This window comes from Melospiza georgiana, chromosome 5, assembly GCF_028018845.1.
Source record: "Melospiza georgiana isolate bMelGeo1 chromosome 5, bMelGeo1.pri, whole genome shotgun sequence".
In the NCBI taxonomy this organism is placed as follows: Eukaryota; Metazoa; Chordata; class Aves; order Passeriformes; family Passerellidae; genus Melospiza; species Melospiza georgiana.
Window position 1 is genome coordinate 18,128,896 of NC_080434.1, and position 16,089 is coordinate 18,144,984.

The 16,089-nt window shown below is 42.4% G+C and overlaps 1 protein-coding gene across 1 annotated transcript; it reads left to right on the forward strand.

Moving 5' to 3' along the window:
* Nucleotides 1-1,052: 1,052 nt before the first annotated feature.
* LOC131083433 (cytochrome P450 2U1) lies at nt 1,053-15,144 on the forward strand. Its single transcript, XM_058024145.1, has 5 exons — nt 1,053-1,491; nt 6,742-7,374; nt 10,526-10,687; nt 11,650-11,817; nt 12,219-15,144. Exons 1-5 carry the CDS (start codon nt 1,053-1,055, stop codon nt 12,395-12,397), a joined length of 1,581 nt encoding a protein of 526 aa, XP_057880128.1. The 3' UTR covers nt 12,398-15,144.
* Nucleotides 15,145-16,089: the final 945 nt, after the last annotated feature.

Sequence of the window (16,089 nt, forward strand, 5' to 3'; positions counted from 1 at the left end):
GCAATAAAACCTTTTTAATGCAGTTCAGCCACTATTTTATGAGCAACTTGTCACTATCTTTACTGAATGTTCAACTGTTTAAGAAAATAGTTTGTTTAGCAAAACCCTTTTTATTGGAAAAGCTCCCTTTATTCTGTCCATTGTTTTGGTTTTTGGGGATCACTTTATAGAGGGAGCACTGTGGGCAAAACATGAATACTTTTCTCTATTAGTGAGGGTATACCAAGAGCGCTTACTAAACCCACTGATGTTGCAGTAAATTATTGGGAAGATCAGACAGTGGCAGTTTATGATGTCTAATTACCTCTCTAGGGGTTAAATTTTATATTGCTGATCAGCTGGGAAGAGTGCACTCAGGTGTTTACTAGAGGGAGGGGGAAGTTACCCTCAACACCGCTTCTGGGTGGGTGTGGGGGATTGGGGTGTTTGGGTGTGTTTTGGGTTTTTGTGTCTGTGTTTGAGGTTTTTATTACTATTTTATTTGAGGGAAAGGAGGAGAGCTACATGTCTTTTTTCTCTAAAATTTAAGTGCCTCTCTTCGAAGCCTCACTGTGCTGTTTTACATTTGCTAAGCAGGGGACCTAAAGCTGGGACGTGGTTCTAGGTTCGTCCTTGGCTCTAGAAACAGAAAGTTTCGGTGTATTCCCTCGAACTGCCGGATTTTTGTGTTTGGGAACGGGGAAAAAGGATCCATCTGCATTTCCTTCCCTCCTAAACAGCTAAAAAAATAGACATTTGCGTAAGGAGCATTTGAAAGCAAGTCCTGCGGGGGGGGGGGGGTGGGGAGGAGCGCTTACTTTTGTTGTTATTGGTTTTTTTGGGTTTTTTTCCCACGAGCAGGACAGCGCTTAACGTTCAATCCTTTACAAACCGGGGCTCTGTCGCGCCGTGCCGTGCGCGGGGGCGGTGTCGGGGCCGGGCCCACTCCCCGCCCACAGGCCCGGCGGGCCGGGGTCAGGGCGCCGCCGGCCTCGCCTCCCGCCCGCCCCCGCCATCTTAAACCGCTACGCGCCTGCGGCGAGCCGAGGCCGGCGGTGCCGCTGCCCGCGGAGATGGCGGGGACGAGCACGGAAGCTCGGACGTGGCTGCTGCGGCCGCCCACGGCCACCGAGCTGCTGCTGGTGGCCCTGTGCTGGCTCGGCTGCTACTGGCTGCTGCGGCGCTGGCCGCGGGCGCTGTCGGGGCTGCCGCCGGGCCCCGCGCCCTGGCCGCTCGTGGGCAACTTCGCCTTCGCCCTTCTGCCGCCTCCGCTGCTGCGCAGGTGGGCGGTGGATGTGAAGGGCGACCGGCTCTCCCCCGCCTTCTCGCCCCACGTCTTCCTCACCGGCCTCACCAAGATGTACGGCAGCATCTTCCGGCTCTTCGTGGGCAGCCGCCCATTCATCATCCTCAACACTTTCGGGGCGGTGCGGGAGGCGCTGGTGCAGAAGGCGGAGGTGTTCAGCGACCGGCCCTCCGTGCCCATCGTCCTCATGATCACCCACCACAAGGGTAAGCGCCCGGGGCACCCCCGGACCCGCCCGGGCAGCTGCCGCACGCCCGGAGGTGGCCGGGGTGATGCTTGGGAGTGATGCGGAGCGGGGGCTGCTCGGGACCGGGGCTGCTCTTCCGAATTTATAAATAAGTCCCACGCATTGTGGACTGAACTGTTTGTTTGCTTTTTGCTCCTTGCCTGTGTCCCTCGCCCTGCTGCTGACAGAGAGAAACTCGCCCTGCCTTGAGGTGCAGCATCCCCGCGAAGTTCGCAGTGCGGTGCCGTGCACCACAGAGCATCTCTGCGTGGCTGAAGTGCCCGGTGCCTTTAGCTCTGTGTGCAGTAACGGGACTGGGGAGCCTTTAGCTCTGTGTGCAGTAACGGGACTGAGGAGCCTTTAGCTCTGTGTGCAGTAACGGGACTGGGGAGCTGCTGGACTGCTTTAGACTGGAGAAGGGGAGGCTCAAGGGGAGGCCTTATCTCTCTCTCCAACTGCCTGCAAAGGGCTTGTAGCCAGGGCGGGGTTGGTCTCCTGGGTAATAAGGGATAGGACAAGAGGAAATGGCCTCAAGTTGCACCAGGGGAAGTTTAAGTTGGGCATTCGGAGGAATTTGTTCACAAAAAGGGTGGTTTGACAGTGGAATGGACTGCACAGGGGCATGGTGGAATCACCGTCCCTGGAGGTGTTTATGGAAAAGCTGGATGTGGCACTCAGTGCCATGGTCCCATTCACAAGGTGGTGTTTGGTCATGGGTTGGAATCAATCTCCGAGGTGTGTTCCAGCCACATTGTTTCTGTGGCTGCCATTTGTGCAGGGCTTTAAGGCACAGCTGGTCTGTCACCTTTCTGATTTTGGCTGTGTGAGGGGAAGAAATTTCAAGTACTTGGGCAGTGATATGAAACTGAGCACTCCCCCAGCTCTTACCAAGGAGACCAGGCTTCTGCGGAGTCCCATGGCCGCGCACTCTGCGCTGCCTGTGTACAAGCTACTGTTGCTGAGATATTTGCAAATGTGTTATTCTGCTTGTCAAAACTTACTGAGCATGTTTGGGTTTGGTTTCTTTTTTTTTTTCTTTTTAAGTCCAAAGGAGAGTTACTAGTTTTTGTAGGAAAAAAGCATGAGGAGTTTAAACAGTGCTGACAATACTGCAGGTAGAATTTCTTCATGTTTAGTTTTTAGGTCATTACTGATCTCTGTGTTTATGGAAATATTCTTACCTTTTTCAGTTTAGGAGGTGGACCCCAGAAGGCTTGTTAGTGTGCTAGCTTGTTGTGAGATGTAGTTTTTTTTATTTTTTCCAGGGCTAGGGAAATCTGGTTTTTAAGTGCATGAAACATTTTTTTTTTTTTCCCCTATACCAGAATTGACCTAGTAAAGAGAAGAAAGTGAGGAACCTAGATCATGTTTATAAAAATGGCATCAGGTACCATTGCTGAAATCAGTTTAAAGAATAAAAAAAAAGATGAATTGTGTTGGTTTAATGATATTGTTCCAAGACAGATCTTACTGGCAAGTTGTTATCATGCGTGAGTATTTTTAGGTACAGTACTTCATGAAGAACTGGAGGAGGAAAGGGGAAGAGGAGTTAGATAATTTTAGCAGTGCTGCAAATCCTCATGTTCAGGCTAGATTTTTTTTTTCCCTTGAATGCTGTGAATTTCATATGTATCTTGTTCCTTATCAGATTTTTTGAATATGAAGAGTAGCCAGGGCAGCTGGCAGCTTCCACCAGTGGGTGCTCCAGGAGAGTTGGACATAGCAGGAACCTGTTGTCCACAGCCAGAGCATGCTGCAGGCAAGCCCAGGGACGGTGCCTGTCTGTGTTGCGCTGTGGCAGGGACATTGTGTTGCTCTGGGTTTGGTTTTATCTGTAAGGTCACCATAGGCATGAGGACTGCAGCATCAGGGCTGCCCAGGGGCCCATAAAACATCCCCAGCCGTTCCAAGGTGCTCATGTTAGCAGCATGCTGGATTGCCCCAGATGCAGGAATATTGTAGAGTGAACCACAGGGCTGGTGTGTTCTGAGTGCACAAAGGGTGAATGTGGGCAGTGGGGCCACTGCCCCCCACAAGCTGGTTCTCCAGATGCCAGTGGAAGCTGCAGGTGCTGTCCCTGTGCTGCCTTGGGTTTGGTGGTGGCATGAGGAGATGACTGAGTCTCTGCCAGGCTGTGTTTGTGCTAACACAAAGTGTTGCTTTTTCCGTCTGTGGTTTGTGGGGGAGGCAGACAGGTTACAGCACTCAAACTGGAGGCCTCTTAAGATTGGTTTGGGTGATAATTTCAGGGGTTTGTGGGTGAGATGTTTCTGCAGCTCTGGACAGCAGCAGTTGTGTTGGTATGTCCTAGGAAAGGAAACAGTAAGGGCAGGATGAGCCCTTACTGTTCATCCTTCAGCTCTACCTCTCAGAATTTGGGTACTACAGCTCTGGGAGGTTTAGTGTCCATTTTGGGTTCCTGCATGACCTTGGGTTCTTTGGGTTCCTTCATTCTCTAAGTGAGCTGTTGTGGTGAGAACTTAGAGACATTTTCTTGTGAGCTACATTTGCTGCTATAGTTTTGTCTTTACCTTGAGCTGCCCTGCCAGGTATGGAATGGAAGCTGTGTGGTTCTATTGCATGTAAGATGAAAAGAAAGTAATTGTGCGTGGGGGAGAGCAGGTAGAAGTATCAGAAATGACAAATACTACATTTCAGCAACTTGATTAGCAAGTGAGGGAGGCCTTGGCTGGATAGGAAATGCCATAAGAACTTAAGGGAGAAGGTAGCAGTCAATTCTTAATTTTAATTCATCATCACATATGTTTGCAGAAAGAGAAGTAGTAGACCGGGGAGAAACTAGACATTTCTGTGGTCTGATTTTAGTATTTTAGTTTTTTGTATTCTGTAGCTTCGAGTGGTAGCAAAGACTGAATCTGCAGAGTACATGGAGTCAGAGTGGTTGTCTGCCTTTATAGCCCTGCCCTGTGCATATCCACATGTGGACATCTGGCAACACAGAATTTGAATGTTTTTAAATGTCATGAGTGCTGTGTTTGTCATTGTTCTCAGGATTGTAGCAGCACTAGAGCTAGCAGTAAAAAATGTGGGGGATGGAGGAGAGTAAGTAAGCCTTGGATTTTAATTTTCTTTTTTTTGTGTAAAAAGGGGGAATAAAATGAACTCTCTGGTTTTCTGAGTTAGTTGGTTATGTTGAAAGGGTTTCATTATCAGCTCATAGAAATTCGGCCTCTGTAGTGAGCATGAAGTCCTGGTTATTGTTGCTTCAGAGTTTATTATTGTATGGCCTTCAGGGTTTTTTTGTTGTTGTTTGTTTTGTTTTGCTTTAATTTCTTTACAGGGGAGGTTATTTTTTGTTGTTTGTGGTTTTTTAAAGAGTAGAGATGTCTGTGCTGAGTAATTTGGCTTTTTAGGGCGGGCAGATTTTCTTTGAAATCAGCAAAGGACTATTCCATTATTGTAGCTTGCTAGGGATGCAGTTGAGTTTGCTTTCTTCTCTTTCCTCTGTTGCTCTGTCTTTATGCTCTTCTTTTTCCTTAATCTGTCTTCTTTGTAATTACTTCCCAATTTACAAATGAGTTGTTAGTATTCTGCAGCAGTTTGGGGTTTGGGGACATGAGAAAACACCGATGCTCTCTGCTGATTGCTGGAGAGGCTCACTGTGTGTGAGGACATTTGTTGTTGGTGTCAGCTTTTCCGTGGGCCTAGGCAAGTCTCTTTTACATTCAAGACAATAGATCTGTTTTGTTTTATTGAAAGTATTTGGATCCTGAAACTAATTTTCCTAACCCCCCCCAAAAAAAGGGAAGAGACTGTGGGTGCATAGTCTGTTTTAGAGATATTTGTTGTGGGATAGAAACAGTGATAATTTTGTTTTGTTCCAGGAAATCCATGTTTCTTTTGCAACCCAGCCACAAAGCCTGGAGACCCAGGGTTCTTGGTTCTTGGCCAAATTCAACCCAGGTTGGTTCTTGGCCAAATCCAGCCCCAAATACTCCCGTTTTTTCACTTAACCTACTTGAGGACACTAGTGCTAGCAGGAAACAGTTGAGAGAGAAAATCTGGAAAGATTTTGGTTCTGTTTTTTTGAAGGGCCAGGAAGTGGACATTTGAATAGATTGCCTGAGGAGTGTCTTCATGCAGAGAAGATGAAATTCAGCTGATTCTGAGCTTGTCCTGACTCTTCCTAATGTTCTTATTTAGGACGTTTGAAGCTAGGTCATGTGTTTGTATTCTTTGAGCATTAAGAACTTGGAACGTTAACTTGTAGTAGAAATGTAAGTAATGTTAAGTATTGAAACATGATGCATCTTCTAGTACTTATGTACTGCTTCTATTTTGTTATGACCATTTCTGTGTTTAAATTCAAGGTTAAGATTTGCAGTTGACAGATGAAGAACTGATGTTGCTTTTACAAAGTAACTTTTTGTTTCCAGAAAAAAAAAAAATTTAAAAAGCGGTATCGTTGTACTAGAAGAACAAATCCAGAACTAGATCATGTTTGATGACTAAACTTCTCTGGTTAACCATGGAGTACATTAGAAATTGCAGGTTGTGTATTTGTTACCCTGTGGTGTCTTTGGTGTGGTCTTTTAATTCAACATAAGAGATGTTTCTGTTTGAAAGTGAGTAATTGGGATTTAATTTAGATGGTGTTTCTTAATGACTCAATCATCTAGAACAAGTGCCTGCAGGCATCAAAACTGTTGAGATGCCTATCAAGCAGGATTTTGTCAAGTGTCCCTGAACCTGCTTTCACCTTCCCAGTTTTCTTGCAGTGTGAGTATCCTGTATTTTTATTACAACTTAAAGATAAAGCTTGCTTGTAATAAACACACTGGCGAAAAGTTTGTATAACACGAAGGGGAAAAATGCAAATCAGTTTGTGTTTTAATGTCTTCTGTTATGCCTTGCTGAAGAAGTTCATATCTCAGGATATTGGGGAGAAAAGGATGTATCTAACATATATCCCAGACTAACTGTTCCCTCTTCTCCATCTATTTGTTTCTTGCAAAGTCTAATGAAACTGGTGATGTAACTAGTGATGTAACTTGGATATTTGTTTCAGTGATGAGGAAAAGGAGGGACAGGATTTCCAAAAGCTATGATAAAGAACCTTGTGTTTTTCTTTTAGCTCCTAGACAGGTGCTTGGGAGAGATTTGCTGTGTATCATTTCCCTCTTTTCTGGCTCTTGGGTTGCAGGCATGGCTAACTACTTCTAATTGAAAGTTGGGCATTTTGGTTTCAGTGTCTCCCTTTTTCTTTCAGGTGTTATTTTTGCACCTTATGGCCCTGTGTGGAAGCAACAGAGGAAATTCTCTCTATCAACACTGCGTCATTTTGGAGTAGGGAGACACAGCTTAGAGCCTAAAATCATCGAGGAGCTGAACTTTGTAAAGGAGGAGATGCTGAAGCACGGCAAGGATTCGTTTAATCCCTTCCCGATCATTCGCAACGCGGTGTCCAATGTGATCTGTTCCATGGCCTTTGGCAAGCGCTTTAACTACGAAGATGATGAGTTCAAGACGATGCTGAAGAACATGGCCCGTGCCCTGGAGCTGAGTGTGAACAGCTACATGATCCTGGTCAACATCTGTCCCTGGCTCTACTACCTTCCCTTTGGGCCCTTCCGCGAGCTCCGGCAAACCGAGTTGGACATCACTGCTTTTCTGAAGAGAATAATTGCCCAGCACAGGGACACACTGGATGCAGCAAATCCCAGGGACTTCATTGATATGTACTTCATCCACGCTGAGGAAGAGAAGAACAACAAGGAGAGCAGTTTCAATGATGATTACCTGTTTTTTATCATCGGGGATCTCTTCATCGCCGGCACTGATACGACTTCCAACACATTGCTGTGGTGTCTGCTCTACATGTCTCTTTACCCTGAAGTACAAGGTGAGATTACTTTTATTGTAGGTGATTTATCCCAGACTGTAAAGCTCCAGATGGATGCTCAGAAACAGAAGCAAGCAGCAACAGCGAAGGAATCATTTGGAGAGCCAGCAGTTTGTGTTGTATGTGTGAATTGAAAGGCTGGTGTGTAATCAGGCATCTTCTATCCTGCTGTTCTATGATGGTTTCTGGGTTAGTGCTATATATAAAGTGCTAAATAGCCCTTTAACCTGTGAATTTCTTCTGGTTTGGGACAACTTTATCTTTCCCAAGCAATTCCAGGGAACTTTAACATGTTTGAAAAAGTTTGGCAGTTGTGACATTCCAGGCTTGTAGTAGTGATAGAAGATGTGTGAAGACCATAGTGCTAAGGTCTGCTTTTATGGCTCCCTGAGCAGCGAGATTCTTGGACCTGGCAGCAGAGTCTGGGGAAGTAAAACACCACCTGCTGTAGGGGAGGATCAAATCAGAGACAGCTTAAGCAAGCTGGATTTGCACAAATGCACAGCACCAGCTGCCAGTGTTGTTAGAGGGCCTCTCCCCATCAGTGCTCAGGGCAGTTGGATGGGTTGCTGATGATGAGGGATGGGGGGACACAGACAGAGGCAGAACAAATTGGTCTTGTTCAGTGTTAGAGAAGGATGACTGAGGGGATACCTTATGCTATCTACTACTGTCTGATGAAAAGATGTTAAGAAGATGGAGGCAGTCTCCTCTGAGGTGTGCTGTGGAGGGAAGGGAAGCAGTGGAAACAACCTACTGCAAGAAAATTCTGATCAGATACCAGGAAAAGAAATTACCCTGTCAGCGTGGCAAAGGAGTGACACAGATTGCCCTGAGAGTTAACAGAATCTCTGGTTTTGGAATTTTTCAAAACTAAGGGGGTCATGACCGGTGGTAGTCTCATCTACCCTGAGTTGGATCTGTTTGGAAAAATCTCTTCAAATAGGTCAAGATCACAGTTTATTGCACAAAGTCAAACAAACTGCAAAACAGGGAGAGAGTTCACTGGGGACAAATGTGAAGTAAACTTTTATTGCACAGGCTTATTCTTCTGTTTTAATGCTGTCTGTTATCACTGCTTGACTTGATATGCACTTACATGGATTATATGCATTCTAAATTACACAAATGGAATCCAGAAGAGTTTTGTGTTTGTTTTTTTAAACTTTTTTCCTTCTGCCTGGTGCTGTATGTGTATGTGCTAGTCAATTTTCACTTTTCTGCTGATCTCTAACAATTTTATTACCTCTCTGCTTTCCCCTTATGCTGTGGCTCTTGTCAAGTAATCTAAATATGCTCAGTAGTTCAGACTGCATCACTTTTAATATCCCATTCCTTTTATCCTGATTGCCTTGGAGCTGTGTATGGGCCCCTTTTTTATTCCTGGAAATACATTTCTCTTAAATGTATTTCCTTCGTAGAGAAAATACTGGAATTATGTTTCCTGTAGAAGTGGCAAAAGTTTCTTGCAGTCATGGAAAGGAAACTAAGGGCTATCAGAGGAAAAAAAGTATTTTTCTCTGTGGAAAAAGGTTTTGCTTTTACACGGAAATAGAGAATGATGTGGATGGACAATATGGTGAAGCCATGGGGAGTATTTGGTTTGTTCTGTTCCCTGACTTTGTTTTGGTCCTTGACTACTGAAGATCATTGAGATTTTTAAAAATATGAAAAGTTGTGGAACAGTTCAAATAACGTGCTGTTGCAGAGGCTGCTGGAGTTTACATTTTGCAGCTGAAAATGTGAGCAGCATTTTGGCTGCTCTCTGTGTAGTTCCTCATATTTTTAGAAACAATGAACAAATTAGTTGTTCAGGATAAAACACTGATGTGACATTCGGTATGAGACAGTCTCATTATATTTTTTTTAATATTGAAAACTTTATTTATTTATTTATATTACTGTGAACATACATGCCTGAATATAGGGCTACGATAGGCCCCTAATAGAAGGGAAAGAAAGAACATTCTTCCCCACAAAGAAAGTACTGGAGAGTCACACCGTCAGCTCGTCTCTTGCTGTATTTTTTGTGTTTTTCAATGTTCCTCGTGCATGAGCTTTCCTTCTGGGGCAAACCCAGTAGGTGGCAGCAGCGGCTCCTCAGACGCAGCTCAGGCAGCAAGTGGGGATGCTGCTCGGGAAGTGGAGAGTTTTTTTGCGTTGAGCTTTTATTTAATCTTGTATCACTGTTAAGGAGAGAAAAGAGCAGAAACTCAGAATATCAGCCTGGTTGGAAAAGGCAAGTGGAACAACCACAAAGTATGCAGGATATAAAGGGTAAAAATAAAAGTTGACTTTTATTATTATTGAATAAAGGTTAGTTTTGAGGTCTCCTTCTCCAAGATTGTCTTTTGTGGTGTAGCCAGATTGTAAGTTACCTGCAAGAAAAGGCACATCATCCTGTATGTATGTTGGTGAAGCAAGTCCTGAATTTGGAAACTTCTATGAAGAGAATTATTTGTATGCTGAGGCTTCAGCATACAAATAAATGAAAGGGGCAAGGAAATAATCTGATCTTTTTTTGCTCCTCATGAATGAGAAAGTTGATAAACTCATGAAATTTTTTGACTTTGCAGAAGGGCTGCAAGGGAAAGGAGCACTGCTGCAGCCTTTGAGGGAAATGGGAAATACCTGATTTTAGGTTCTGTGAATAGGAAGTAGGAAATGGCCTTAACAAGTTAAATGACTTCAGTGCTTGCAGTAACAGCACCAGAATTCCTGCTCCAGAATGAAGTATCTAAAGACACAGTTCTCTCACTGTTCAAGTTTTTAATTGCAGAGCAGAAGCTTGATCTTCCCATCATTCAAATGACTGTATAATTAAACTCCTAAAGTAAGATTATGAATACATTTGCAGTAGCAGCAGGACTTTTCCTGTATTTTTCCAATACTGCAGTGCTAGAAATGTCTGTCAGCTCAGTAGCTTTACTCTTGACTCTTGTCAAGATTGTGCTTGGTTGTTTTCTCCTTGGCTGAGTCTGTTCCTAAGGCTAATGTTGGCATAGCTGTTTCAGCTAGGAATAACATCTTGAAGTAATTTTGAGAAATCTAAGTAAACAGTGGAGCAAGCACAGTCAGATGAAATTGAGATTATGTCTTCTCACATATTATGTCTTTTGACTTCTTTATTTTTCTTGCTCCCTTTGAATAGAGAAAGTTCATGCAGAAATTGAAGCAGTTCTGGGACGTGACAAAGTTCCCTCTCTTGCTCACAAGGCTCAAATGCCCTTCACAGAGGCAACCATTATGGAAGTGCAGAGGATGACTGCAGTTGTTCCCCTTTCCATTCCTCGAATGGCCTCAGAAACTGCTGGTAAGCATTTCTAGAGACTTGTTACTACAGCATTTCCTCTGGGGCTGAAGATGTGATGGGATATCTAGTGATAATTTGCAAAGACCTCATTTACCTTATTAGACCTGTAAAACAAATATGTAAATGTCCTTTCTAGGAAGCAGGAGGCCTTGACATAGTTCTCTGTGTAAGCAGCATGTCTGACCTGACATCCAGCAGTTTTTCTAATCTCAGTGATTTCTTCTCTGGGAGTCAGCATGTATTGACTAATGTGCTGAGTCCATAGCTGGCAGCTGAGACTGCAGCTTTGTACCTGAAGCAGCAGAGCTGTTCTTGGCATTCTGACACAGAGGTCTGAAAACATCAGTTTAGAGTGATTGGTTTGATAAAGGCTTACACCACTGACCTCCACACGTACAGAAAACATTAAGAAGTAGCACCTCCCAACTCAGCTATGTGTTCTCATAGCCATAGCTGAGCACTGGCCAAAGTCAGTGTGAGAGAGCAATACTCAGCTTTTAAACCTATTACTGAATTGATCAGCTTTTCTAAATGTTTTGATTTGCAGGGGAGTGAGGTGCAGCAAGCTGAAATGAGACTAGTAATTTCAAAACTCTTGTGTCACAACACTTCAAAGTCCATCCTTTGACTGTGGTGGGGCTCTGTGACAGCACAGGAGCAGGAGGAAAGTGGGTCACAGTATTGGGGTGCTGCAGAGTGCATTTCTGACAACTGCTGCTTCCTTCTCTCTGCAGAAGCTGTTGGTGTAACTTGGTGTCTTTCCAGCTGCTCAGGCTTGTGTGATTCTGACTCAAGCAGCGTAGCAGAGATCACCTTTGCCTACAGCTTTTGCTACATTTGCAGCCCACATCTAGGGATTGATACAATTTTTTGTGACATCCTCTTGTTGTCTTTTTACTGTTGTTTTTCCTATGTTTCCTTCTAGCAACTTGTCACATCTCTGTCTCTGCTTTTGTTTAAAGTGCTCCAGGGATATACTATTCCTAAGGGTAGTGTGATTGTGCCCAACCTGTGGTCAGTACACAGAGATCCGAACATTTGGGAGAAGCCAGATGAATTTCAACCGTCAAGATTTCTGGATGAAAATGGCCAGCTAATAAAGAAAGAGTCATTCATTCCTTTTGGAATGGGTAAGATAATCCACATGGAGTCATTAGCTGGGTGGGTGGTGGTGTTTCAAGTGTAGGGCGTTGGGAGTGAGAGATGTAAAAGTTGCACATAGGACCAATTATAGAAATAGATTTATTATCACAGTTGGTGTCTTGCAAAATGGTTTGGGTTCCTAAGAAGCCAGTCACTAGACAGAAATTATGAATTGTCCTTTGATACTACTTTTGCTTTGGATGTAAATGTTGTTAATATGAACTAGTACAGCTGAGCAAGGCTTACACTCAAATACAGGGGGCCAGAGCTTCAGAGGTCATAGCTTAATAGTAGTTTGAGCCTTTTTTGGACTGTGGTAGCACATGTGTGTTAACAAAGAGGTCAACTCTATAAAGCCAGTAATACCTCTCTTCTAATTGTTCTTTAGGTAAACGTGTGTGCATGGGAGAGCAGTTGGCAAAAATGGAGCTGTTCTTGATTTTTTCAAGTCTTATGCAAAGTTTTACCTTTATGTACCCTGAAAATGCTGCAAAACCATCTATGGAGGGAAGGTTTGGTCTAACTTTAGCTCCATGTCCATTCAACATAATAGCTTTGAAGAAATGATGCAGTGTCAAAAAAGATTAAGCAAAGAAATACTGCACTTTTAAAATACACCTTTTTTTTTTTCTTTTTTTTTCTTTCTTTTTTTTTTATTATTATTATTTCCATCTTATTTTGTTACTTTCTTTCCAGAAAATAACCCCAACTGCTTAGGCCTTCCTAGTCAGTGAGAGTGATCCATTTAGCCTTCTGGAAAGATTTTTTTTTGTCAGCTGTTGCATTCCACAAATGAACTGACAGCATAGTTTTTAATTTGATATTAAAACTTGGTGGGCTTAACCTCTGCCTATTATGGTCAGTTTGTCAAATGTTGATTATGGGAGAATGGTCCAAAACATTTGTTACTGTTCTGGCAAATAGTAATTGTGAAAAATTGTGAAAGCCACACATAAACATTTCATTTACCAAAGGAGTGAAGCACATCATGTAATATTAAAAATATTAATGAATTGTTAGCATTTTCTGTGAAAAGAAATGTTATAACTGAGCTTAAATAATTACTTATACTTTTTGGAAATTACAAAATTCCATTACTTTTAACTTTGGAGGATTGTTTTTTGTAACTAACTTTAAGTGTAGTAGATGAGATCCAAATATCCTTGATATTCAGGGCTCACTATAAAAAAGCAGGTACCAAGTTGGAAAAGCCAGGATTTGAGGCCAAAGGAGTCCTTGACTATGCCATATTCTCAACATGTAATGAGTGTGCAGCATCAGAATGCAGATGTTTCATCTCAGAATACAAACAAGAGCGGAATTCTCTAACAAGGAACAGCAGAACTCCATTCTCTCTGGTGCCAAACATACTCAAGACATCTGTGCTGCCTCTGGCATTCATTGTTTACCTCATGGCAGCACTGGCTGCAGGCTGGATGGGACCAGCAGCAGCTCACTGGGGAAAGCACTACAGTCTGCAGTGTGTAGTCCTGAAGTCGGGGCTGGTGCTCAGGTTTTTCATCCACAGGCAGCGTGGACAGTACTTCCCTCTGGCTTTGGGAACTGGAGTCTTCAAATATGGCATCACTACAGCAGTACAGGTACTGCTTATGCATTTAGCAGGAACAGGAGGATGGGTCTCTTTTATTATCTTCCATATAGAGTAAAAGAATCTGTAGTTCATGCAGCATTAGTGTATCAGTACTTTTTTCACATGCAGAATCTTAATGCTCTTAACCACTGTCAAACCAGCTGCTGAGGAAACCTCATGTTAATTGTTTCAGAACAGGACACTCAGTCTTGCCTTGTATTTCAGACATGGAAAGTGATCTTCTGGGGGGCTATATAACAACTAACCTTTAAATAGTTGTTCTTAATCATTCTTTAATCTCTTTACACTCCTTTTCGTCTATCAGAATTTCATATCACATTAATTAAGTTCTTACATACTCTTCTGAAGACTTTTTTCCCCCTCACTGGAGATGTAGAGAATACTTGGAGTCCTCCTGATGTCAAGTTTCCAAGACTGGAATGTGAATTTGAATGTAATTTGGAATTGGGTATTCCATAGCAGAAACAAAACTTAAATTGTAGAAGAGACAACTTTTCAGCTTTAAATTAATGTCTGGTTTTGTCACTTTTAACCTTGAAGTTTTAAAAGCCAGGTAGTGCCTAACAAAGACTGTAAGATAGTTATTTTGCATTTAAATTAAGGTTTTCTGTTACCTGTTTTGAATAACAGAGTGCCTTAATTTTTGAATTATGTATTTGGTTGGTGAGGTATCCCACTGTTTCTGTGAGAACTTTCAATGCCTTTCAATGTAATTAGGTTAACTTTGGACTATATAGGCTTGTGGGTTTGGTTTTTTGGTATGAAGTTTTTGAAAACTTAGTACAATAAAAAGTTGATTTTTGTACCAATGCTAGTGAACGTGCTCTAAAACCTGAGAGTACTTGAGAATTAAGCACTTTATTTAATTTAATTTTGTATTTTCCAATGAATAAATAGATTCTATAGGGTTGGGATATTTGTCTGGCAATCTTAAAATTATGCTTAATTGAGAAGCTAAAATTAAGTGCTGATAATATTTATCTTTCTGTTGAAATGCCTCTTTAAACAACATAATGATGTTGGTGTGCAACTGATCACTTTTACAAAATACCTGTCCTTTTAATCAATGAAGACACATTTGAAAAGCACTTTAGTATTTTTTTACAGATGCCAAAGAACATGCAATTCACATAATCCTCTGGTATGTGAAATTGTACATATTTGTGCTTGTTTTGCCTGCTGAGTTTAGTTTAAAATGTCAACTTTGAGAATTAGTCTTCTACAAATACTACTTTGAGAATGTGGGTTTTGGTGATACCTGTGATCAAATGCTGCAATGTGCCACATGCTAAAACTACTAACTGGAAATTCCAACCACTTCAAAGTGTGCTAGAATACAGGATGCTGTTGGAATAAATAAAGACAATAAACACCTGTCTTTCATACCTTCCAGGTGCATTGAAATTTTCACAGGATACCATAAAAGTAGCTAAACAATAGCATAAAAGCAGCAAAATCTGTGGTTTTCAAAGTGTGTTGCCATCTTTGGCTGACTGTAAAGAGTGGTAGCAAAGCTGGTTTGTTTTTGTAAATGTATCCTCCCCCTCTCCTTTTTTTAGCAGGGGAAGCATCTCAAATGCCTTGTTGAAAAATGTATGCCCAGATAAGTGGGTGACTGTTTCTGAAGGCTGCAAATATCTTTATTTCTAAAATTTCTTTGCTTCAATGTATTTTTATTTTGAATAAAGTAATTCCCAAGTAAGTGTTTCACAGCTTTGAAAAGTCATTTCAATGAGTTCCACTTACTGACTAAACTTGTGGTGTTTGGCATCTTACATCTTGCAGAAAAAGCTTCTGAGTGAGAAAATGTTAAAAATACACTCTGGATGAGGAGTGAAGGAGGTGGGGAAACAAAGTGAAATTGGGAAAATAACATTGCCAGGCATGTTATGATCAAATGATAGAAAGAGATTTTAAAAAAACACTTAACTAGAATAGAAGAGGGAAGGGTAGGAGATAAGGAAGATAAAAAAGCAAATTAATTGTCAGCAGGAGGAGGTGTGCATTCTGCAGGAAAGGAAACCTGGGCAGAGAGGGAAAGGGGAGCAGGCAAAGGGCCCCCAAGGGGTCTCAGGGGAAAGTGGGACATCCCTATGGAAGAGCAAGGGGCTGAGCAGGAGCCAGCTGAAGTGTTTGTGGGGAGGGGATGGGTATCAGCACTGGTGTTAACCAGGAGCTGTAGGTGGAAATGTTGTGTCTTATGCCCTGGAGTTAGGTTGCAGGTTACTTGGTATACTGCTATTTTTTGTTTGTTTGTTTGTTTTTAGGGGAAATTCATTAATTACCTCTCAGCTGTCATTTGTATAGACAAAGATCATTAAGGGTGAGTCTTTGGATAAAGCTGTTTCCACAGCCACTTCCTGCTCCTTGCCTAATCCAGGTGATTTCTTTTGCAGTAGGTTTGTGGTACAAAGTGCAGAGATATGAGAATACAACACTTTATTTGAATAAAACAAGTTGCTTAATGTTTACCCTGATGCTGACTCAAGTAGTAATTGCTGTGTTGTCAGCTGCTGCTGAAGTGCAAGTCTTTCTGGTGATAAATTAATTAGATGGGAATCAGGGCAGTCTGCATCTGCTATGATTCAGCTGTTAGTGTTAATAATGGAATAATTTTTTCTTGATTTTTTATTATATTTGTTTATTA